Source organism: Pelodiscus sinensis, chromosome 10 (genome assembly GCF_049634645.1).
Source record: "Pelodiscus sinensis isolate JC-2024 chromosome 10, ASM4963464v1, whole genome shotgun sequence".
NCBI lineage: Eukaryota > Metazoa > Chordata > Testudines > Trionychidae > Pelodiscus > Pelodiscus sinensis.
This window is the reverse complement of record NC_134720.1, coordinates 51,269,567-51,293,564: the sequence shown is the minus strand read 5'-3', so window position 1 is coordinate 51,293,564 and position 23,998 is coordinate 51,269,567. Positions and strand designations below refer to the sequence as shown.

General features: G+C 57.3%; 2 protein-coding genes across 5 annotated transcripts in view; one reads left to right on the top strand and one right to left on the bottom strand.

Annotated features, from left to right (window-relative positions):
* PCYT1A (phosphate cytidylyltransferase 1A, choline) overlaps positions 1 to 4,521 on the top strand; it is a 29,980-nt gene extending 25,459 nt beyond the window's left edge. For all 4 annotated transcript variants that reach the window (XM_075938216.1, XM_075938218.1, XM_014578403.3 and 1 more), the window contains one exon: positions 114 to 4,521. In XM_075938216.1, the coding sequence (XP_075794331.1) occupies positions 114 to 320 (207 nt within the window). In that variant the 3' untranslated portion in view covers positions 321 to 4,521. The remainder of the gene's footprint in view (positions 1 to 113) is intronic.
* A 1,630-nt stretch (positions 4,522 to 6,151) lies between these two features.
* SLC51A (solute carrier family 51 member A) lies at positions 6,152 to 20,524 on the bottom strand. The gene is made up of 9 exons (XM_075938219.1): positions 20,236 to 20,524; positions 19,569 to 19,663; positions 18,991 to 19,145; positions 15,956 to 16,029; positions 13,186 to 13,344; positions 11,441 to 11,552; positions 10,808 to 10,954; positions 7,800 to 7,905; positions 6,152 to 6,583 (listed from the first exon to the last, which is right to left on the bottom strand). Exons 1-9 carry the CDS (start codon positions 20,268 to 20,270, stop codon positions 6,447 to 6,449), a joined length of 1,020 nt encoding a protein of 339 aa, XP_075794334.1. The 5' UTR covers positions 20,271 to 20,524; the 3' UTR covers positions 6,152 to 6,446.
* Positions 20,525 to 23,998: the final 3,474 nt, after the last annotated feature.

Below are 23,998 nucleotides of genomic sequence, written 5' to 3'. Positions count from 1 at the left end.
TGTAGGTGCCATGGGCCGGAGCAGCCATATGCTGGCTCCGGCGCCCATTCCCATCACCTGACGTGTCACCAGCCATGTGGTTAATCTCTCTCCTCTCTCCCTCCCTGCGCTAGAAGCACATGCTGAAGGAGGGCAAAGGCCGGATGTTGCAAGCGATCAGCCCGAAGCAGAGCCCCAGCAGCAGCCCGACGCACGAGCGCTCCCCCTCTCCTTCCTTCCGCTGGCCCTTCTCCACCAAGACCCCTCCCTCCTCTCCAGCCAACCGCTCCAGGAACCAGTGCGCCGTTGCCTACGACATCAGCGAGGACGAGGAGGACTAGGCAGCCAGCTGGAGGCACTGAATTGCTGAGAGCCGAATTCAAGCTCCTACCCCAAGGGGAACATTAAACGAGAGAGCAATAGTCGCGTGGCTGCAGACGCCCCTCCAAGAGGCACCGTCTGCTCCAAGCAAGGGCTGCTGTCTGGGAAGCACAGTCAAACGTTCTCCCTGCCCCCGGCCCCTTTTTAGTGTTTACGTTCCAATGGTTTCCAAGAGAAAAGTGGGTTTTATTTTCTTCTTTTAAAAAAAAAAAAAAAGTATTTTAAAGAGAGTGGCCCTGAAGGCTTTGCCTTGTTATGCCTCAGCCAGGCAGGGTAAGGTCGGTGTGGGGAGAAGAGTTCATCGGACCCTTTCGTCTGTCTGCTGCTTTGGCCCACGGCTGCCTTTTATTACCCCGAGGCAGGATTCTTCATTGCTGCTGAATCTCTTGAATGATGCATATGCCAGGCCCTCGAATGGTGTGAACTTTGAGACTGTGCGGGAAGTGGTAGCATCGACGAGCTATTTTTTAATTCTAAAGAGACGTCCGTGCTGTACTGGAACCAATAAGAACCTACCGAGCTGTCTGCATCTTGATCTTGCTTCTTTTTGCTGAGGCTCCCAGTGTGCCATAGTGGAAACATGCCACATGTTCTTTGCACAGAAAATTCACCATATGAGAAGCCACACCACCGTAGAATTGGTCACAGGCTATTCAGTAATGTCCGGTATCCCTGCACCCTGCAGACAACTCTCACCTGACTCTGCAAGGAAATTGCTGTCTTAGAATATTCCATCAGCCATTCGGGCCTCTACAAGAATCACTAAATCTCAGGCTAAGAACCTTGTTTTGCTCATCAGTTGGTGTTTGAGGAAAGACTATCGTCTCTTCTTTCCAGACGTGCGTTGTGTCTTTGTGTGCACATACACGCAGCCAGGCAATAACAAATATGCCAGCTCCTTCCAAAAAGTCCTCCCGCCTTCACACCTCCCCCTGGTCTCTGGGGTTCTGCACGTAGGACTGTCTGTCGAAACATCCGCTCTGGGTGCTCTGCCTTGCACGTGTCCATATATTTGTTTACATGATTGGGCGCTGAGGGAGGGAGAGCTGTGACCTCGCTCGGGCAAAGAGAGCTTTTCAGAATGTTTGTGGCCAAGTCTGTCCTCGTTTTGATGTGTGCAGTGGGATAGCTGCTGGGCGTACGTTACCCCAGCAAACAGTGATGTCAAATCATTTGTGCAGTAAATGCTGGTGCCTCTCTCCGTTAGCTGTTTCTTGGGAGCGCAGAAATAGCATCAAAGGAAACTGCCACTATTTTTAACTGTGTTTGAAATTGTGGTCCAATGACGCTGTGCTGTGAACTATGTAACGAATGTTTGTTGTGCTTTGGTAAGATCTGTGGCCTCGTGTCAGGCATTGAGTGCCATGCACTGCGTGTGCCCAAGGGACGTCATTTGGGCGGGCAGGTGGGGGGGGGGTCTTGTTGGAAGACACTCTATCCTAGAAGCCAGCCGTCGGGGGGAGGAGCTGTCATCTCCACAGCCACGAAACTCCCAAAGTTGCTTTGTGCCCGAGCTTGCTTGCCACCATCTCCTGTTTGGAAAGAGCTTCCTTGAATGCTGCAGTGAGTGAGGTCAGGTTGAGTCCCGTGGGCCAGGCCTGCAAGTCTTAAAGTCCGTGATAGATGAACTGAGAACCAAGGATTCTGTGGAGACTAAGAGGAAGGCGCTAGAGGCATCCTAATACGCTTCTATAGAACAAGGCCGTCCTGTACATAAAAGGGATGGCTTTTGTCCAGCTCTTCTTTGACATGCCACCTGCACGGCTTGGCAGAGACTCTCGTCCTCCACCAGGCTCGGTGGCACTGATTCTTCGCCCACCCTTGTATTCCCAGTAAGGCCAGAGCTGGTCAAAAGGAAGGAAGGCTTTGGTTTCCCTTTGCCCCAGTGTGAGCGATTCCGCCCTGCAGGGCGAGCCCTGGGAAGGTTTGATCCTGCGTAGATGAGCTTTAGGGAGCGCTCGGTTTTGTTCTGAGGCAGCCCGAGAATGGTGAGATCCAAACCATTCTTAATGTCTTGGCATCTGAATGGTAGAAGACACACACGTAACTCTCCCGCTTACGTGATGATGTATCCGTCGACACCCCCTACTTCCACAAATGGTCTATTTCCTTACCTGCTCACAACCTTTAGACTGGGCAGCACGGGGGATTGATGGTCACATTAAACACGGGGAGTGAACGGCACTCCCTCACGTTGGGTGACGGCAGCATTTGCGATGCCCAGTCATTCCGGTGGGCGATCCTGCACAGGGAAGCTACTGCGTGGTTTCTGTACACAGATGGGGTCCCTTGTGCAGCCAGGGCATGTTGATTGCCTTTAACTAGGAATATCGAAGCCATTTCTTGTACCCCACAAGCCCTGCTTCCTCCTTGTACCCCACAAGCCCTGCTTCCTCCTTGTACCCCACAAGCCCTGCTTCCTCCTTGCACTTGGCAAATTAAAGGGGACACGCCCATCCCAAATCAGGGTGTTGGTCAAGGCTTTTAGAGAGACGGCATCGGTGTCTGTAGCTCACATCTAGCGCACATTGCTGCATGTGGCTGAGTGCCAGAAGCCCTTCATCCGCACAGCATAATGTACCCTCAGCATAGCAAAGTTCCCCATGGCGATGGGGGGGCAGAAGGGACAGGATGGTTTCCCAGGGTTTTACCTCACCATAATCACTTGACATAATCATTCTGTGCTTCTCTGCTGAGCCTGACCTAAAGGCACCCCTCCTCCATTGGTACAGCTGCTAATGAGTGTCAGAAGAGGGCTGCTTGCACTCAAGCCCTCCCGAGGAAGTGGCGGAGTAGATGCGTAAGAGAAACCCCAGCTTTTCCCACGTTAAGAGAACAATCTCCATGGAGAATTTGCTGCAGTAAGAGGAACCTGGAGCTACTTGAGCAGGTGGGTCAATTTCTGCCAGACGGTATGAGACGCGGCTTCGAACAACCTCCAGTCTGATGCGTGCGGCAGCTGGCTTTGAAGGCAAGCCATTACGAAGGCCGTGTGGGGCAGAGGGGCAGTGCAGTGACGCTGAAAGGTGCGGTGCCCTGCTTCTGTTACGATTGCGTGGACTCTAAGAAGCTGTGATACTGACGTTCAATAGCATCTGAGTTGGGGCTTCCCCAGACAGTTTCGGGAGCTCATGGCAGAAAAGTGGAACCCGTCTCTCAAGGTTTTATGGGACTAAACTCTCTAACAAAATGATTTAAACCCAGCCCTCCGTAGAAAGTGTGGTCGGGTCCATCTGTAACTTGAGGCTAGCACAGTTAATGTGTCTAACGTTCTTTCCCTCCTCTTTGTAACTCTACATGGAACATGCTGGGGTGGGCACCTGGTGCCGGAAGCTTGTATGCAACCCCACCGTAGGGGCTGTTTCTTGGGACTTTTTAATGGTGTTCAGATCCCCTGCCTGCCTTTCCTATATAGAATGGGGGACAGCCTATCCAGTGCAGGGACAGAATCCTATGATTGCACGTGGTCTGTACATCGAACATGTGGTTGCCACGACTGCTGCTTGACTCCTAGAAAGCCATAGAGAGTTAGTTCTCCGTAATGCATCATCTGTCACAAGAGCATAGCCAACTGTGTGAAACTTGGCCGTTTTGTAACTCATGGCAATTTAATGTTCTAAAATGCTGCCACTGGAATGAAATTCGACCAGAAGAGTTGTTTTTTTGGGGGGAGGGAGGGTGTCTTGGGATGAGATCAATGCTTAGATTTTCCGAAACACACAGAAGATGGAACAATGTGGGGTTTGGAATTCATTTTAAATTCCTGATTTTTTTTTAAAAAGTTAGTTTTTTCTGTTCACTGAAACGTCACTTACCTTGTTATGAAAGTGTCGCCGGATAAGGTTTTACGATTGTAAACTGAGCTCTGGGGTGGTGGATCAGATTTTAGGGCTGAACATGGGACTTTCAAATCCTACCCCAAGTTGTCTGACATTCTAGAGCACCAAGATGGGACTCTCAGATTTTGTTGTCTTAGCAGGGACGTGTGCTGTCGAACATGAAACACACCGGTGTGGTGCTTCACTCCTCTCATTAGGGTGCGTCTCCCCTCAATCAATGTTAACTGTATCGGTTTCTCTGTGTACATGTGTTACTGGCTTGTTCCAAGTTGGTTTTTGGCTTTTATGTTTAGCCAAATAAATGCAAAGAAATTTTACCCAACCCTTGTCAAACAGTGCCAGATATTTTCTCTCCTTAATTTGAGTGGGTTTAATCTCCCTAGATTTCCAGTTCTGCCGTCCCATATTGAAAAGATCCAAGGTAAAACCATGCCCAGAAAACTCCTGAAGTCACGGCCTTTCTTCATCGATTTCCCACCAGTTCCCCTTTGATATGCGAAACTGGCACAAAGCTACTGACCAAATGTGCCATGTATTGCTCTCGTTCATGCCACTTTGCTTTACCAGTTACTTAAGACTGTATTCTACAGCTCAGCTAGGGCAAAGCTGCTCTTTAATTCCAGCCTGGCAGCTGCTCTGTTCCCTACTAGCAGAGGGGACATACAGTCTATGCCTTGTTTGCTTTGCAGTCAGAAAAGTGGCAGCAGCAGCCAAGGGAACACAGACCTGCCTTGGAGTCAGGACACCTGGGTTCTCTGTTCTGTGTCTGATAGGGATGTAAACGAGTAGTCGAATGTACGATTAACCAATAAGCCTAGGCTTATTGGTTCATCTTCTCGCCTACTTGCATTCCCCCTCCCCCTTGCTGCCTCTTTATCAGAGGCAGCAAGGAGAGGGAAGCAGGAGCCTGTGCTGGCTTAAAAGCTTCCCTTAAAAGCCGGTTCTTCCCAGCACCAGATCTGCTGGGCCTCCTGCCCCCTCTCCCACATGCTGCTGCCTCTATCAGAGGCAGCAGGTGGATGGAGGGATGCCAGGGGAGGATGGAGGGATGCCAGGGGAGGCTGCCACGAAGCAGCCTCTGCTCACAGCGAGCCTGGGCCTGGTGCAGGCAGAAACTGCTTCGCGGCAGCAGCCCCTGTCAGCTGCAGGTTCCTAGCTCCCTGAAGACAGAGGCTTCTCCGCCTCCTGCAGAGCAGCGTCTGCCTGCGGCGAGCCAGGGCCCCAGGCTTGCCATGGGCAGAGGCTGCTATCTGCCCGTGGGGATCTCAAACCAACCCGAGGACAGGGGCTGTTGCAACCCCATGCTGCTGCCTCTGTATTCGAGGTGGAAGTGCAGGACAGCAGCAGATAGTCTGCGTGAAAAGCTGGTTTTTTAAACTGACTCCCCTAGCAGATAGGCTTCCGCTTGGCACCCCGTGCTGCTGCCTTTAATACAGAGGTGGCAGCAGGGGGCTCCTCGGGAATGGGGCTGGCGCGCACTGGCAGTCGGCCCCGCCCCCAGGGACTATAGAATAGTCGACTAACCAGTAGAAATGCATGTGGTTACTTGTCTATTCTCTTACCCGCTTTCTAACATCCCGAGACCTGGACAACTCACTCAGGCCATCGGAGTGTTTGCTTTCCCACAAACTGGGGTAGTAAGACCCCTCTCTCTGAAGACCTCCAATGAGCAGTGCTCTAACGGTGACAAGTCCTGATGTTTCCACACTTGAAGCGAACAGGTGGGGCGACTCGTTTGTACAGAGGGCTGCACGTCTCCTGAGGGCGTTGGTGCATTTGTGCGCCCCAGTGTTGGAATATCCCTCTTCAGCTAAACAAGGGAAGTGGCAGCCAAGCTCCGACCCCCTCAGCTCTTTTGGAGACCAGAGGAGGCAACGTTTTGGCCCACGTTTGTCCTCAAAGGGAGGCTTAAAGGAAACAGCAGTATTTGTCTTCACAGCAGTGAGCCGAGCCGAAGTGCCTGAATCGTTTATTCTGTATTTATCCAGCACCTGAGGTGCGCTAGGCACTGTACAGACCATGTCCCTGCACTAAGCGGCTAATTTACAGAAACTCTGGTAGGTATCCTTTGGATTTCAGACCCATCTACCATCTGGATGTCAACTCCTATAGGCGACTTGCCAAATGAAGCTTCAAGCTACCTAGGGAAATATTCTATCCTCTTGAAGTTGCAGAGGAAACGTGTTTTGGCAATGGGGGAAAAGCTCCTTGTGCCAGAAACTCCTTTCTGGCAGCGCTGCTTCCTCTCTAAGCTTTGATTTCCATGTTCCCATTCTGCGGGCTGAAAGCTTGGTAGCCTGCCTTGTCGTCCTTCTTTCGGTAGTACATCCGGGTCACCACCGTGAGGATGAAGGTCTCCAAGATGAGCAGCTGCATGTTCATGTCTGGAATATACATCACGAGGGGGAGGAGTTAGTTGATGCGCCTTTCCTGAGCGTGTTTCCCAGTTGCTCACAGCCAGGACAATGGTGGGGTTTCAAGCGGCATGTTATCAGCATTCACTAGCTCCCAGCAGTTGCCAAATGAGGGGTCAAAATATCTGATTCTGGGGTTAATTTGCTGTTTACGGACGTAGAATTTCACTTCCCTTCAAGTGAGCAGAGACTATGCCTAGCTAGGGAGGAAGGCCTAGTTACTGCCTTGTCGCTCACCCAAGGCAGGGACCAAGTCCCGCAGGCAATGCAGTCCTGCTTTTACAAGACTGCTGAAGAGAAGCTGGCTTAAGAAATTCACCAGAGGAGGGAAAACACACCGGCCATTGGACTGACTCAACTGACCATTTCCACTTAGAATCATAAAATCCCGGGGCTGGCAGAGACCTCAGGAGTCATCGAGTCCAGCCCCACTGCCCAAAGCAGGACCAACCCAACTCAATCATCCCAGCCAGGGCTTGGTCAAGCCAGGACTTAACCTCTAGAGATGGAGATTCCACCCCCTCCCTAGGGAACCCATCCCAGTGCTTCCCCACCCGCCTAGGGAAATAGTTTTTTCCAATATCCAATCTAGACCTCCCCCACTGCAACTTGAGACCATCGCTCCTCCTTCTGCCACCTGCCCCCACTGAGAACAGCCTCTCTCCATCCTCTTTGGAACCTCCCTTCAGGGAGTTGAAGGCTGCTCTCAAATCCCCCCTCACTCTTCTCTTCTGCAGACTAAACAAGCCCAAATCCCTCAGCCTCTCCTCATAGATCATGTGTTCCAGCCCCCTCATCATTTTGGTTTCCCTCTACTGGACTCTCTCCAATGCGTCCACATCCTTTCTGTGGTGGTGGGGGGCTTAGAACTGGATGCAGTACGTCAAAAGGCTGGTTTTTGTTGGTGAGCAAAGGTACGTATGCCGCGTGGACGTATGCCGAGTGTGCTGCGTCACGGCGGTACAATGGACCGTGGTCTTTGCTGTGTCGCAATGGGAAGACGGCAATTCTACATCCCTGCACCGAATGCCCATAAAAGGAGCATCTCCTATTTTAAAGAAAGGCGGTGGGTGAAAATATGTTTGGCCCATCTGGGCTGTGCAGAGAGGGGCCGAGTGCTGTCCTGGGCCCGTTTTCTTCCTTCAATTGTCTCTGCTAAGTGGGACCAGAGCTGTTTGGTACTCACGCTGTGACCTCGTCTTGGAGGACAGTGGCGGGGAGCAGGCGATCTGTCCGCCGTTGCCCAGGATGCTGAGGATGGCTGGCTGCACCGTAGACAGGATGAGGAGCATCTGGGACCAGAAGCAGTAGGGATGAGAGAGCTGACAGCAAACATGAGGGATCCCCAAACAGCTCATGGGTTGGGGTTGAGGCAAATGGGGGACAAAGAGTGGGAAGTTCAATGGTTTCCATTTACACCTGGAAAAACTAGACAAACCTCGTGCCTCCTCCACCCATTCTGTTCAAACACCCCACCTCTGCAATCCCTGCCAGCTTTACTGTGACTTAGGCCTTTTCTGTATGTGCAAGTCAAGCAGCAGCCCTAGACCAGCGCAGCAATCCTACTGGAATAGAATCATAGACCTGGAATGAACCTCAGAGGTCATCGAGTCCAGTCCCCTGCCCTCATGGCAGGACCAAGCACTGTCTAGACCATCCGTGAGAGATGTCCGTCTAACCTGCTCGTTATCTCCCATGATGGAGATTCCACAACCTCCCTAGGCAATTTATTCCAGTTTTTAACTTCAACTTCCCTTGTTGCAATTTAAGCCCGTTGCTTCTTGTCCGATCCTCAGAGGCCAAGAAGAACAATTTTTCTCCTTCCTCCTTGTGACACTCTTTTAGATACTTGAAAGCTGTTATGTCCCCTCTCAGACTTCTCTTTTCTAAACTAAACAAGCCTGGTTCTTTCAATCATTCCTCCTAGGTCATGTTTTCTAGAGCTTGAATCATTTTTGTTGCTCTTCTGTGGATCTTCTGCAATTTCTTCACATTGTTCCTGAAATGTCACCCAGAACTAGACACAATAATCCAGTTGAGGCCTTCTTGTGTCTTGTTTACAGCACTGCTGTTAATGCATCCCAGAATCATGTTTGTTTGGTTTTGCATCAGCGTCACACTGTTGATTCCTATTTAGCTTGTGGTCCACTCTGACCCCTAGATCCCTTTCTGTAGTGTTCCTTTCTAGTCGCTTCCCATTCTGTATGTGTGAAACGGATTGTTCCTTCCTAAGTGGAGCACTTTGCATTTGTCCTTATTAAACATCATCCTATTTACCTCAGACCATTTCTCCAGTTTGTCCTGATCATTTTGAATTATGGCCCTTCCTCCACAGCACTTGCAACTCCTCCCAGCTTGGGATCATCCGCAAACTCTATAATTGTACTCTCTATGGCTATGTCTAGACTGCAAGCCTCTTTTGAAAGAAGCTTTTTTGAAAGATACTTTTGAAAAAGCCTCTTTTGAAAAAGAGCATCTAGACTACAACCAGTACTTTTGAAAAAGCAAGCCGCTTTTTCGAGAGAGCACCCAGGCAGGCTGGATGCTCTTTCAAAAAGTACAGTTTGCATTACATAGCGCCTTTTTTCGAAAGAGCACTTTTGAAAAAAGGCGTTCTTCGTCGTAAAACGAGGTTTTCTGTGGTTGAAAAAAACTGCCGCGTTCTTTCAATTTACTTTTGAAAGAATGTGGCAGCAGTCTAGATACAGGGGAAGTTTTTTTGAAAAAAGGCCACTTTTTTTTTTTAAAGACCCTGTAGTCTAGACACACCCAAAGTCTTTATCTAAATCGTTGATGAAGATATTGAGCAGAACCAGACCCAAAACAGATCCCTGCAGAACCCCACTTGTTATGCCCTTCCAGCATGATTGTGAACCATTGAGAACTACTCTCTGGGAACGGTTATCCAGCCAATTATGCACCCACCTTATAGTAGCCCCATCTAGCTTCTATTTCCTTAGTTTAATGAAAAGTTCATGTGAGACTGTATCAAATGCCTTCCTAAAGTCCAGATATACCACATCTACCGCTTCCCCGCTGCCCTTGTCCACAGGGTTTGTTATCCTATCAAAGAAAGCCATCAGAGCGGTTTGACGTGACAGTAGTCACTTAGACTGGAGCAGTGTCTCCACACAGAGTGGCCTACCTGCGGAGGTGTAAATCTGCAGGTCGGTTTCCCAATGTAGACAAGCCCTACCCTGTCTCGTCTCCATGGGACACACTGATTTTAACCCCATCCCTTTCTCCTCCCCTTCTGCCTTGGTCCTGCCAGTATCCAGTGTCTCGCCCCATCCTTATCAATGGTAACTTTCTCGTTTTACCTAGTCACTTGCCTCCATACGCTTGGCCTCCCTAGCTCAAGGAGCAGAGGGACTCGTACTGTTAGCCTACTGTCCTGATACAGTCTTTCCCAGGCATGCGCCTTACATCCCCATCTCAGGTGAGGAACTGTTTCTTGCGCCCTGCAGGTGTTACACTGCCCAGCTTTGAGAGTAGTCGCTAGCTAGAAATTATTATTCAAACTACAGCGAGGAGTTAAGTCGGAAGACGAGTCCCTCACTGAGCCTGCTGTAACTTTCGAGTAGCGCCTTATCCTCTGCCCTTGCCAGAGACTTCATAGAATCTTCTTCCCCATTTCTTCTCCATCCACCATTCTTGCCCTTCTTGTATCTTTTTTTTTTTTTTATTAAATCCCTGCTTGCTCAAAGGAATCTCTCAGTTTCTCCATTTTTATATCCTGTTCCTTTTCCGTGTCTGCCTTTTCTGTGCCAGGTGAGGGCAGGGACTGGCCTCGATGACCTCTCGGGGGCCCTTCCAGGGCTCGTGTTCTGTGATTCTAGCCAAGCAGGTGAAGGACCCCATGGCAGATGTATCTGTCTCAATCCACCCCCCTCTGTCCTGCTGCTGCTTGCTCACATTGCTGGTGGCAGGGCTACTTGTGGAGAAGACATTGAGCCAGTCCTGTCCTCGTTCTGCACCTGAAGACTCATGTTCTTGAGATGAGGCGGTAGTTTCAAGACAGGAGAAGCGAGAGGCAGCCAGCTGTGGGGTAGCCACCTGCCAGGACGTGGCAGGCTGCACGTGTGGGGTAAAGGAAACTTGGAAGGCCCCGGTTCACAACACCAAACAGAAGCCCCCTTTGCAGCCAGGAAACTGCTAACGGTGCTCTCTTCCCCGCCCCCCAAGCAACGTTACCTGGAAACAAACGAACTTGGCCCCCATGTTCTGCTCTTTCAGATGCACCCTCGCCTGGCGGAACAGGATCCCAAGGGCCCACAGCGCAAAGATGGTGGAGAACCCCAGGCAGGTGTTAATCCAGAGGGCCACGCTCTGAGCTGAGATCTGGGCGAGACAGAAGCGAAAGCAGCGTGGGTGGGATTTCCAGGCCAGACTAGGAGGGCTGTGCTGTGTCCAGGGTGGGGCACACACATGCTGCCTTGAAACCCTTGGGCATGGGCAAGATGGAGACTTGGAGTGAGACAGCCGTCCCCTCAACTTGCTGTCCCACCACCTGCCATGCTCAGCCAGGGACCCCGTCACCCTGCTGTAGCTGTGACGGTGGCCCCGAGACAGGGGTAGGGCTCAGCTGGCACCCAACTCCTCTCTCCTACCCCCTGCTGCCAGGTGGAAGCTATGCCAGGTTGGCTTTTCTCCCCCGCCGGCCTCCTTGGCCTCACTGCCCCTCGTGTGCCCTGCTTTCCGCGCCCCCTCGACCCAGGGCCCCCTGCCTTCAGGGACACAGCTACTCTTGCAGCCCAGCGAGCCCAACCAGGGCAAGTCCCTCATCAACAGAGCAGCCGCTTTGCTGGGGGAAGGGTCTGGACTTACATCGGCCGGATCATAGTTCCCATCTGCAGCCAGGGCCAGCCCCACGAAGACGCTGGCCGTCTTGAGGAAGGCGAATTGGAAAGTGCCCAGAAGAAAGAGTTTAAGTTTCCTCCTACGACGACAACAGAGCAAGACGTCCGTGACAGCGCCAGGCCCCAGAGTGTCTTCCTTGTGTGTTTGTGTTTTACCCGGCCTGTCTCCCCTTGCCACCTGGCCCTGCCCTCTGTCCCCGGCGAGGACAGCAGAACAGACTGTCAAATGACACTGGAGTGCCCTGCAAGCCGGAGCCCAAAACTGCTGATCCCAGCCTCCCGGGCCTGCTTCTTACCTCCCGGAAATGCAAACCCCATCCTGTAACAGCCCTTCCCTGGCACTGGCCACGCAGGGACTTGGCTGGCAGCCTCTCGGGGCAGGGACCTTGCCTTGTGAATCGTCCTACACCTTGCGTTTGACTTGGGGGGGTACCTGGCAGCCCTCGTCCTAGGCTGCACCCCGTGGTGCTAGGTGCTGGACAAACCCCAGACCAAAAGCCGGCCCCTGCGCCAGAGCGCGGACAGTTTCCGTACGAGGCCAGACAACGGCTAGGTACAGACCGACGGAGGGGAGAAAGGAAACTGAGCCAAGACGGCTCACGCTTTTTGTAGGTATCGCAGCGAAGGCGAGTAGGAGGGAGGGGCCCGATGGCGGAGGAGAATGCAGGGGTTTATGGGGGCTCCTCCCAATCCGCATGGCAGCCGGGGCGGGAGCCCAAAGAGGCGGCTGGTAAATGGCAGAAGCAGGCTGGGCTCAGCACCAGCACAGTCACGCCCAGGGCCAGCCAAACGGGTAGCTCCTACCCCGCCCGCTGCCTGCACTCTCCACCTATCTGCCTGGCGGAGGGAGAGCTCAGCCTTGCAGCCTGGTGCTGGGGTAGGGGCTTCTGCCCCGCAGCCCCCCGGCTGGGCTTGGGGATTCAGCACAAATGGGGCAGAAGCCCTGAGCCCCAGCAGGCAGGTCCCAGCTCTCGAACGCCCGTAGGTTTGTCGTATATGGCTCAGGGGGCCAGAAAGTTGGGCCAGCCTGGTCCATGTGGTCTCCGTGGGGGACGGATCTCAGCTGCGCGGCTCGCCGAGAGACGTCCCCCATGGCCCCCGGCTGGAAATGGAAGGTAGGGAAACAGCCTGGGAACAAGGTGTGTGCAGCGGTGGCAGACAGTGACCGTTTTGGGGCAGGGGCTGGAGGTAGAGACTCACAGGCCTGCGGGATCCAGCCGTGGCACTAGCTGGGCAGCAGGCTGGTCCCTGCTCTCCTTGGTGCCTCAGTCAGTCGAGTGTCTGGGGTTGTGGCACGTGGGCTGCATGATGGCTGGACTGGGCCCCAGGGGCGCCCCCTGCTCTAAGGGGGTTCCCGGGGTGACAACTGGGTCCGCTTGGGCAGGCAGAAGGGACATGGGCAGGCAGTCCCTGTGCACTGGCGAGGCGTGGCCGTGGCTAACCCCCCGCCTGCCCTGGGATCCAGCCAGCAGAGCGGGCGCGCACGGGTGGATTGGAGCCGTCGGTCGCCCCTTCCCTCCTTTGGGGGCCGAGCCAGCAGAGCCCAGCCACGTGCAGGCAGCGGGCCGTGCGCCTCCAGAGCGGGAGAGGGGTTCGGGGCACCTCTTGGGGAAGCTGCTCTAGCCAGCGCCTGGCTTCTCGTCCAGGGAAGGGGCTGTGGAACCAGCTTTCCTCCCAGCCAGCCCCGCCCCAGGCCCTGCCCGGTTGCCTCACTTGGTCATGGTGATGCGTGGGCAGCAGGGGCAGCAGCAGCAGCAGGGCCCGGTGCTGATCGCCATGGGCGTGTCCTTCAGCGCGGCGAGCAGGGCCTCCTTCCCGCCGAAGCCTTCCACCATGACCAGCATGAGCAGGTAGAAGCAGATGCCGAAGTACCTGTGGGCAGCCCGGGGAGCAGGGAATTCAGCTGGAGGAGAGGCAAACCCCACCGCCCTGCAGCACGCCAGCCTGGCAGAGCAGCAGAGGGGCCCTGGCCAATTTGGGGGCTGGAAAATTCTCCTGGGGCTTGGGCAGCAGGTTTCAGTTGCTGCTTTCTCTGCTGGGCTAGCCGGGCTTAGGGCTTCTCCCCTCCCCTCCTGCCTGACCTGTTCTCCCCCCTCCTCTTCCTGTTTTTTCCTGCGTCATTTGGTGATTGCAAAACACAAGGGGAGCGCGAGGCTCGGGGGGGGCGGGTTACGCCTCCATCCATCCACCAGGTCAAGGCCGTTGGTGCCCCTCGCCCTCCCTCTCATGCAGCATTATTTACCCCCATCCCAGCGTGCCAGACTGCAGCCCTCTTCCCCCCACCCGAGCCCTTGGTGGAACCTACCTCCCCATTCCAGCCTTGGGATCTTAGTGTGAGCTCTTGCCGGTCTACTGGGATCAGGGATTCTTTACCCCTGCTCAGCTGATAAAAGGCCTTTCTAACAGAGGTCTCCCCCCCCCCCCCCACCCACCTTAGCACTGGCTGAAAGCCCATCAGCTATTTACCCCAGACTGCGTGTTTCCCCCCTCCCCTGGCATAGACTGATGTGGCTCTGTTCACACGGGGCTGCAGCTGCCAGCCCCAGCAAACTCAACTATGAATGTCACCAGTGAATTGCAGCCTACGTGGACTCCACTGCTGTCCTGGGCTAATGGACCTTGAACACCCAAGCCAAGATGGGGGATAAAACAGAGCCAAGCCCAGAGAGCTATAGAAGTGGGAGAGATTTAGCTTCAGAGGCCTTTCAGTTCCAGAGACTTGTTTTTCCCCTCCATTACACCCAGGAGGGCTGTGTCTACATTGGCACCCCTTTCCAGAAAAGGGATGCTAATGAGACCAGTCGGAATTGCAAATGCCGCGGGGGATTTAAATATCCCCCGTGGCATTTGCATGAACATGGCTGCCGCTTTTTTCCGGCTCGGGGTTTTGCCAGAGAAAAGCGCCAGTCTAGACGTGATTCTCCGGAAAATAAGCCCTTTTCCGGAAGATCGCTTATTCCTACTTGAAAGTAGGAATAAGGGATCTTGCGGAAAAGGGCTTATTTTCCGCAAGATCCCATCTAGACTGGCGCTTTTCTCCAGCAAAACCCCGAGCTGGAAAAAAGCGGCAGCCATGTTCATGCAAATGCCGCGGGGGATATTTAAATCCCCGGGGCATTTGCAATTCTGACTGGTCTCATTAGCATCCCTTTTCCGGAAAGGGGTGCCAGTGTAGACACAGCCATGAGGAGTCAGGCTCTGCCAAATCCATGGTCCTTTTAGGTCAACGTTGTGGTCCTAGGATTTTAAAAATTGGCACATTTCAGGCTTTTTAAATCTGAAATGTGGTGGTGGTGTGATTGTAGGGATCCTGACCTCAAAATGAGTTGTGTGTGGCCGGGGGGGTATTGCAAGGGTAATGTATGGGGGTTATAGTATTGTCACCCTCACCTCTGCACCGCTGCTGGCCGGATGCTGCTTACAGAGCGGGGCACCCCGCCCGCATTCCAACCACCGCTCACCAGCTGCCTGGCTCCTAAGGCAGCACAGAAGTCAGCACAGCACACCGTGACCTGCCTAAAATAACCCCCTGCCGCTCCCTTTTGGGCCCGGATCCCCAGTTTGAGAACCGCTGCTCTCCCCCAGGAAATCTGTAGAGTGTAGGGGAAAAGCCCACAAAAGGCCAGACTTCACGGGAGGACACCGGAGTGTACAGTCCGGGGCACGTTTTGCATGCCCGTGAATTTGGTCGGGCCCTGATGACGAAGGGCAGTGGTAGAATGAAGTGATAGATATTCACTCTCCCTGCAGGATTTTTGGAAAAACGATGTTCTCGTTGGGCTTCATAACCGACCGTGATGCTGTACACTCAGATTAAGCTTTAGGGACTAACGATTTCAGGTGTTCGGTAAAACGGCGTCTTTCTCCTGCTTTGACAGCCTTACCTTTGGCGGACACTGGCATGCATCGGGGTCCTTGCAACGTTTTTTCAGAGCTTACGTGATCCGGGACAAACTGTTTCAGATCAGTTCTCCCGGCTGGCTATGCAGAATAATGTTCTCTCGGGTTAGGGTTCTTTCCTTTACTTGTTGCTGTCTGGAACGGTGCCTGTGGGCGTTCAGACAGCTTTGCTTCCCCGGTAGAAAAACGGGACTGTAACGTGATCTCCGGGGGTTAGGGGGCATAATGGTCCCGTTTCAGAAAGTCGGGGGAGATGAAAGACCCACTTGGGGGTCTCTGAACAACTGATCCGTGTGACTCCAGCTTGGCAGTGACATGGTACGGATGACATCTAACCTGGTTTATTTTCCATGTGGGAAAACTGAGCCATTCCCAAAGGCACAAGATGCCCTGCTTTGTTACTCGTGCGGCGTGCAAACACTGAGCGGAGTGGTTCTATGAATGCAATCAGGTAGGTCCCTGCTTTTCACGGGGTGGGGGCCCACACGGTCTTCGTGCCTCGGGCCCTCACACATCTTAATCCTTTGGCTAGGCAGGGAGTGGCTGGTTCAATCCAAGCCCGCCGGGTGCTAGCGATACTCACGTGCCAATAGCCATCTCCACCAGCATCATGGCGCGTGGGATCCAGAGCCCAAAGCAGCAGAACACGGAGATCATCTGAGAGAGAGGAGGGGCCGCTGAACGGGAGGCACAGAGCATGCTCCAGCCCGGGTCCCTCGCAGGCCCTGGGGCTGGCGGCGAAGCGAACCGCACCGCTGGGCCCGCACCCAAACCCTGGATCTCCCTGGACCACGACCGTTACAATCCAAGCTCTGGGGCGCTGCATTTTGCTCTAGAGAGGTCTCAGCAGCCCATCCCCCACACAGCTCCCAGCTCCCTGGACACGGGCAGTGCCCCGAACTCTGGGTCGCGAGTGGTTTTACCACCGAGCCAATTGTTCCCTGGCACCAAGGCCAAACTCGGAAGGGCCCCGTATCTGTCCCACCTATGTCTAGAAGAGATCCACCAGAAAAGCTTCTTTCGAAAGAGAGCGTCCACACCGCAAAAGCGCAACGAGAAAGCGATGTGCCTTTTCGAAAGATAGCGTCCACATTGACTGGATGCTGTCTCGCATTTCACTTGTGATTAGTCTGGACAGAATGGCCATCAGGGCACCTGTGTGATTTCCTTGAGGCCTCTTCTTTTGAAAGAATTCCCTCTTGTACATCCACACATAGGGCTGCCAGATGGTTTGACAAAAAATACTGAACAACAACACCAGCTCCCCCCCCAAAAAAAACAAAGTTGATGAGCCCCCCCCAAAAAAAGGTGCTGTGCCTTTAAATGGCCCCGCACATCTCACTCTCCCGTCCCTGCCAGATGCACCAGGGGAAAATTGTCCCCGCCCGGCTTCCATCTGAGGGAAACAGAAAATAGCGGACATTTCATAGACGGGGAATCAGGAACGGTCCGGTGAAAACTGGACACCTGGCAACCCTATCCCCACACGCCTTTTTCCAAAAAGCTTTTTTGGAAAAAGGCGTCTTCCTTGTGGAATGAGGTTTACCGCCGTTGGAAAACCCCCTCTGTTTTTCGACTTTCTGTCGAAAGAACTCAAGGGCAGTGTGGACGCAGGGCCAGATTAAGGGGCGGGCTACCTGGGCAGCTGCCCGGGGCACCTGATGGCAGCTGTAAGGGGCGCCATGTGCCTGGCCGCATGGCACCTCTTACAGCTGCCATCAGGCGCCGCGCGCCCGGGGCCAGGGGCCGTGCCCCTTAGAGCTTCAATCAGGTGCCCAATTGCAGCTTTAAGGTGCGCAGCATGCTGGGGGGCGGGGCCACGCATGCGCCTGGGGGCAGAGCCACGTATGCGTTGCACGCCCGCTGCCCGGGGCGCAGGAATGGCTTGAGCCGGCCCTGTGTGGACGCAATATTGTTTTTCCAGAAAAATGGCCATTGTTCTGGAAAAACACTGCAGTGTAGACACGCTCCCCGCTGTACTATGCAGTGAGACTCTGCCGGGCAGGAGGGGGAGCCCCCGGTACCCCGGGAGCTGTAGCTCCTTGGCCGGCTCCCTGCCTAGAGAGCTGGTCTTGGAGCAGGGAAGAGACTACATTTCCCAGCATTCCCGTGGCTGCTAGCCACAGCGGAGGGAGGGGGAAAGCTGTGAATGCAGAGCTGGCTGCTAGAAGGGGCTGGTGCTATGAATGGGGAACGTGCGCGCGCCGGGAGTCGGCAGCATGGCCCAGATCTCGCCCCCAGAAGCCTCCGCCAGGCCGGGTTAGGGATGCTGGGGGCCTCCGTTTGCGCCCCCTCCCTGAGAAGGAATTGGGTGGCCTGAGTGGACAGCCGAGCAAGGGAGGTGTGGGGACCCCACCGAGAGGTTAACATGCTCGGTAGGGGAGGGCAGGTTCTGCTAGCAGGCCCAGGCAGCTCCGGCACAATCCCAGGCACCCCGGAGAACGGGACTCCGTTTCCACAGCCACGGGCTTTGCCTTTCCCGAGTTCTCGGACTCAGGCAGGGAGCCGAGCCCCGGCCTTGCCGCTTGGAGCAGGCACGCTCCCGGTCCGTGTGGGCGGCCGCTACCGCGTTCCCCAGAACCAACCGCTGACCCGCCGTCATCTCTTGTCGGAAAAGTCGGCTAAAGTGAGCCACAAACGCTGGCTTCTTCCCAGGGCTCGCTGGGCCTGGCGGTGCTATTTCCAAGCGCCACGGCCCGTTTGGGGGGGGGGGGGGCTTTTGCTTAGTTTTTTTGCTTCGTTCTTCTAAAAAGAAGCCAGTAACGTTGGATCCTCCCCCCCTCCAGGCACAACGGGTGAGGCGAACAACACAAGCCCCTCCACTTTTTCTCATTTGTGTGGGGCAGCCCGATGCTAGAGAGCCCCCGGTCCCCCCCACAGAAAACTCTCCTGCCTCACTGCAGGTCCGCGGCTAGGCAGGAGCCAGCCCTGCTCGCTTCCAAAGTCCTTCCTGAACGCGGCAGCGCCTGCCTTGTGTAATCCTGGGGCCCAAGGGTCACGGCCCGGGTGAGCTGAGCCGTTTTATGTTTCGTAATGGAGGGAGGCCGTCCAGAAACAGGCTGATTCACTAGGTAGCGCGAGGCTCTCCTGGTACAGTAGAAACCAGGGCCGCCTAGAACGCACTTTGCTCCTCGCCGCGGTGAAATGAACGTCGCTTTCCTTACGGGTGCTGTCCTGTTGCAACCCGGGTCCCTGCCGGCTCGTGAAAGCTCCCTGCGGCTCACCACGGCGCACCCGCCTCCTTTAGCCTCTGGCTCCTAGCGCCTAGAATGGTCTTTTGCGTCGATGCAAAGACGCACTGCAGCGGGCTTGGGCGGACCTGCGTGCCGACGGGGTAACCCCGCTGGCCTCCTAGGGTCTCGGCCCCACTCGGAGGGGTGACGACTACACGACGGGGGCCCACGGATGCGTTCACCCGGCCCTGCGCTGGAGCCACGTGGGCAGCTCAGGGCCTTCTCTAACGTGAACGGAATTGCCCGGCCTCGCCCTTGGCTCCTGCGCAACCCAGCTCCGGCTCCTCCCCATCCAGCAGCGCAGCGGGGACCCTGCGGGAGGCTGCCGGTGCCCGCCAGCACCCCGGTGCCTTCCCCTCCCTGCACGCCGGGCGCCGGGGCTCACCGTGGGGGCTGAGCTGCTCCAGAGGAGGGTTCTCATCTTGACCAGGCAGCGGATCTTCTTGGACAGGTAGATGGCTTCTTCCAGGAAGATGGCGACCGCCAGCAGCGTCAGCAAGGTCATGAGGGCCTGGATGGACAGCTCGATGGGGTCCAGCTCTGCAGGGGAAGGAGGGCATCAGAGAGACCCCCCAGCCGACCCTCCCTTCCAGCGCCTGAGCCCTCCCGTACCGCGGGGGGCAAACCCAGGCCTGGGCCCCCTAGCTCAACCCTGGGCAGTGTCCCCTGAGCGCTTGGCCGGCCACCCAGGAGAGATTCAGATGCCCAGCTGATTGGCAGAGCCCCCCAGCTCCTCACAGCCGGCAGCGTGTTTCTTTGGGTGGTGCACATCCCCACATGCCACGGTGCAAGGAACCACATTTATTCTGCACACAGTGCCTTTTCTGCCCTGTCCTCTGGGCCGGGTGCCTCCCCCTCCTTGCTCTCACCCACAACCAGGAGCCAGGGGCTGAGAGTCAGGGACCCGCCGCCAGAGGGCAGGGCTGCTCTGTGACCCCCCCCCCGCCCCGGCTCCCCACGTACGGTACAGCAGCTGCAGCGAGGTGGGCGGCTTGGAGACGCAGGCCAGGGGAAGGCTGTAATTCTTAATCAGCAGCTCGATCACCTGAGGGGGGAACCTGCAGGAACACAAGGCCCCAGTGAGCTCCGCACTGGGGCTGGGGGCTGGCTACACCGGGGGGGAGGGATCCCAGGGGAGAGTTGCTTCCCCAGCTCTTCTCAACCCGTCACTTGTCCTGGGCCAGGCTCACCCCGCCAGGGACACGAGGGCTAACGGTGCAGCACTCCTGTGGCTGCCAGCAGCGCTGCCGGCCTCCCCGGGCGACTGACAAGCAGCCCTGATTCATCCCCCCTCCCCGGGGCAGCCGCAACCGACCGGGGCCAGGGACCCCGGTGAAATGAGCGTGGCAGGTCTCAGCCAAGTTCCCCTGGAGCAGGGGGCCCATCGCTGGTTTGAAGGTGAGTTTCTGGCGAGGCCTGGCGGGGGGCGCCCCAGGGGCTGTGCGGGGGGCTGTCCTGGGGAAGTTCGCGGGAGGACCCGTCTTGCTTCTGGGAATAGTCAGCCCTCCCCGGACACACGGGCCCTGCCCTGGGACACGGGGAAGGGGGATTCGCCCTGATCCGCTACAGTCTTCTGCCCGCCCCCGCCCCATGCCAGACCAGCGCTGCCCCCGGCCTGGCCGCCCCGTACCTGGGGTCGGGTAAGCGCTCTGGGGCGGACTCCATTCCGGCCGTTCCCCGGGGCTCGGGCTGGCTCCGCACGCACACGGCACGTCCTGCTGCTCGCTGGCGAGAGGCTCCGGCAGCATCTGCCCGGCGGGGGCAGCGTCCCAAAGGTCAGTGCCTGCTGGCGGGGCTCCTGCGGGGCCTGGTGCATCTGTAACTCCCCCTCGGGGGGAGGGGATCAGCCCTGACAGCCCCTGCAGCTCCCTGGCTGTGGCCGGGCGAGGGACCCGGGCGCTCCAGCGCACAGATCAAATTCAAGGGTTGGCGCAGAGCTCGGCTTGCAGGCTGCGAAGAACTCGCCTCTCCTGCCTTCTCGGCCCGGCTCCTCAGGCTGCGGGGGAGAAAGCGGCTGGTGCCGGATCTGCTGAAAGCGGCTCATCCTGGATCTGCAGAGAGGAGCCGTGCGGGCTATTAGCTGCCCGGTTATTCACCTGGGCCCCCACAGCGCTCCCCAGGCTGGATCAGGAGACTCTGTATCCGCAGCACGGTGGGGGCGGCTTCCCCCCGCCCAGGAGAAAGTGGCGTTAATGCCGTGTGTGTGTGTGTACAGGCGGGCGCGTGTGTGTGCATGGGTGGGCGGCGTGCGTGCACAGGGTGGGTGTGCACGGGGTGGGCGTGTGTGTACATACATGTGTTTTGTGTGGCAGACTGGCCCCGTGCTCAGCGGGAGGGCGATGGGGTCCTTCCGAGGGCGCTGGGGATGACTGAAGGGCAAAACAGACAGGAGTTTGCCATGGGACCCAGCTGGGTTCGGTAAGGCAGGGGGGTTCGTGTCCTGCCCCCTATCCCTTTAAATTGGGCCGGAGGCCCGTTCAGCTCTGGGTAGTGCAGCGGGGAGCGTGTGGGGGCCCTGCTCCCCGAGCCCTGGTGGGGCGAGCACCTGAGAAGGGGAAACGGAAAAGCCGCACGTGCTGAACCAGCTGCGCCATGGCTCGGGGGGGGAGATTACAGGCCTGAGGGGGCCCAACCGCCAGGCCAGGGCTGGAGCTGAGGCCCAGCTGGGTTCGAGGGGGGGGGCCCACGTGCTCCCCCGACTCGTGAAAGGGTGCCCCTCCCCCAAGAGTTACATCTCAGCCCTGGGACCCGCAGTCCCCCTGGAAGTGAGCAGGGATGGAGAGGCCCACGTCCCCCACTCACGCCGAGAGAGGAGGCTAGATACTTGTGTGCCTCTGAGCCCCGGCCCCGGCCCCGGCCCCTGCCCAGTGGGTCTGGGGAGCGTCAGCCTCCCGGGGGGTCACCAGCTGGGAGGGTGAGGGGGGACTCCTGGTGTGACGGACACGCCGGGGGGGGGGGGGAGTCGTTTTCTCCAAAGCGCTCTGCCCCGGGGGGGAAGCAAACAGCTCCGGCGGGTTCGGGCCGGCGGTAGCCCAGGGCGCAGCTCGCGGAGGGACGAGCCGCAGCTGCCGGGCTGGGCCGGTCGCACACGGGGCCCGTCGGAGCGTGAATCTTTGGCTGCAAGCGGGACGCAGGAAACTGGCCTTTTGATGGTTTCGTTCTGTGCTGGCTGGGCCCTTTTGTTCTGCCAAAGCGGGGGGGGGGGGGGGCCCGTCTGGCTTGGATCTGGCCCCGGAGGCTTGGGGTTCCTCCCCAGCACTGGGGTGCCTGCACTGGCACTCCAGCCCCCCCCCTCGGGGTATCCCCCACGGGGCTGGAGCACACAATCTACTAGCCTGCCCTCCCCTCAGGGTAGGCTCTGGCGGGGGAGGGTCTTTCCCCTTCTCGGTCGGGGGGCACATCCGTGGGGGGGGTTGGTTTTGCTACTCCCTTGTGTGCAGCCCCCGGCTGATTTTCCCGTGGGTCAGCAGCCCCCGGCTGGGGAAAGGTCCCCGGCCCTGTGGTAACGATACTCAGCATGCACCGTCAGAGGGGCCGGCCCCACGCAGCCCCGGGGCAGGGCTGGAGAAGCTGGTTTGGCTCCCATGACGAGGAGAGCAGGACTCATGCCGGCACGGGACCGGCCACTTCCCTTCTGCGTCCTTCGCGCCACTCGGCCGGGGGGCAGGCTGGCTGCACGCTGGGCCCCCTCTGAGCGCCCCGCGGGGCTCAGGCCTGCGCCCTCCATTCCCTCGCGCTGCGACGGGCCCCCGCGTGCGACCGGCCTGGCCAGAACCAGCCTTCTCCAGCCAGAGCTGTTTGCTTCCCCCCGGGGCAGAGCGCTTCGGAGAAAAGGGCTTCCCCCCCGCCCCGGCGTGTCCATCGCACCTGGCGTCCCCCCTCCGGCTGGGGACCCCCTGGGAGACTGACGCTCCCCAGACCCACTGGGCAGGGGCCGGGGCTCGGAGCCACACATTTTCCTTCACCACTAGGGGGCGGAGCTGACCCGCTGCAGTGCACCCGGTGTGTCTACACGGCTCCAGAGCCAGCCAGCATGGGCCAGGCGCGGGGCTGTGCAGCGCAGACAGACCCGGCGCGGCCAGGCCCTTCCTCGGTTACCCCCGTGCTCGGCCCAGGCCGGCTGCAGCTCCCCGGACCCCGGGGGTTGTGAGCGCTCAGCACGGCTGGGAATCAGGCCCGAAGCGCTGGGAACACGCCGTCCTTCGGCGTCCCAGCTGCGGGGATGTGCTTACCCCAGGGGAGGGTGGCGCGGGGCGGGGGCGCAAGCTTTCCAGGAAGATCTGCCACCCAGCCCCCTTCTCCTGGTAACCATTTCTGCAAGCGCCAGCCCTGGCAATTTTCCAAGTCGTGCTCTGCTGAAGCAGGAGTTACCCGCTGGAGGGCAGGCCGCCTCGCCGCGCTGTCTGTGTCCTCACACCCAGCCTGGGTTCTGTTAGCAACCTGCCACCTTGCATCTCCCCTTCCAGCCCCATGCAAGATTCCGCCTCCACTAACTCCCCCTGGTTGGGAAAACACGCCCCAGGGGCAGAAACCCAAAGGCCGACTGCCCCCAGCCCATGGACTTGAACAGAAGAGCATCAGAGCAGCCACACTGGGTCAGACCAAAGGTCCATCCAGCCCTGTGTCCTGTCTGCCCACAGGGCCCAATGCCAGGTGCCCCAGAGGGAGTGAACAGAACCAGGAGTCATCAAGCGATCCCTCCCCTGTCTCCCGCTCTGACAGAGGCCAGGGACACCGTCCCTACCCAGCCTGGCTGATAAGTATTGAGGACCCAACCTCCATGAATGGATCTAGGTCTTTTTTGAACCCTGTTAAACTCCTGATGTGCACAACATCCTCTGCCATCCTGTGGCAAGGAGTTCCACAGGTTGAGTTGGGTAACATTTGGAATCGACCGCGCGGGGCGGCTGAGATGACAGCCTGGGTGGCAGCAGGTTCGTCTCCACGAAAAAGGGAGCTGACAAGGCACAATGTTCGGTGCCCGAGGGTGGGGGGGGTGTCAGGACAGGGCGAGAGGCAAAGCCTGGATGAGAAGGGCAGGGGCAGGAAGTGATGGGGGGCAAGGAGACAAGAGACGGGAATTAGCTGCTGTTCTGTTCCTAGGGCGTTGCCCCCGTGGTGCTTGGCGCTGTCCGAAGAGAGAGAGAGCCGGTCACTGCCCCAGCGTGCGCGCAGCCCCCGCGCCAGCGCAGGAGAGCAGGTGGAGACAGCCAGGGCACAGGGGCGGAACCGGCCGCCGGCGCAGCGACAGCCCCCGGCAGCCTCGCCCCCGAGAGCCCGCTGTGGAACCTGGGGGGACACTGGTGCCAGAACTGGGGGGCCAATGGGACGTTTGCAGCAGGGGGAGGCCCTGACCCCTCACCGCAAGCCTGAGGTAGGCACAGAGCAGCTGC

Coding starts and splice junctions, on each gene's coding strand:
- SLC51A (XM_075938219.1), bottom strand. CDS start 20,270: ATGGAGTCCGCCCCAGAGCGCTTACCCGACCCCAG. Junction 13,345..15,955: donor GTGGAGATGGCTATTGGCAC/GTGAGTATCGCT, acceptor GGCTGCCCACAG/GTACTTCGGCATCTGCTTCT. Junction 6,584..7,799: donor CTCCAAGACGAGGTCACAGC/GTGAGTACCAAA, acceptor TGTATATTCCAG/ACATGAACATGCAGCTGCTC.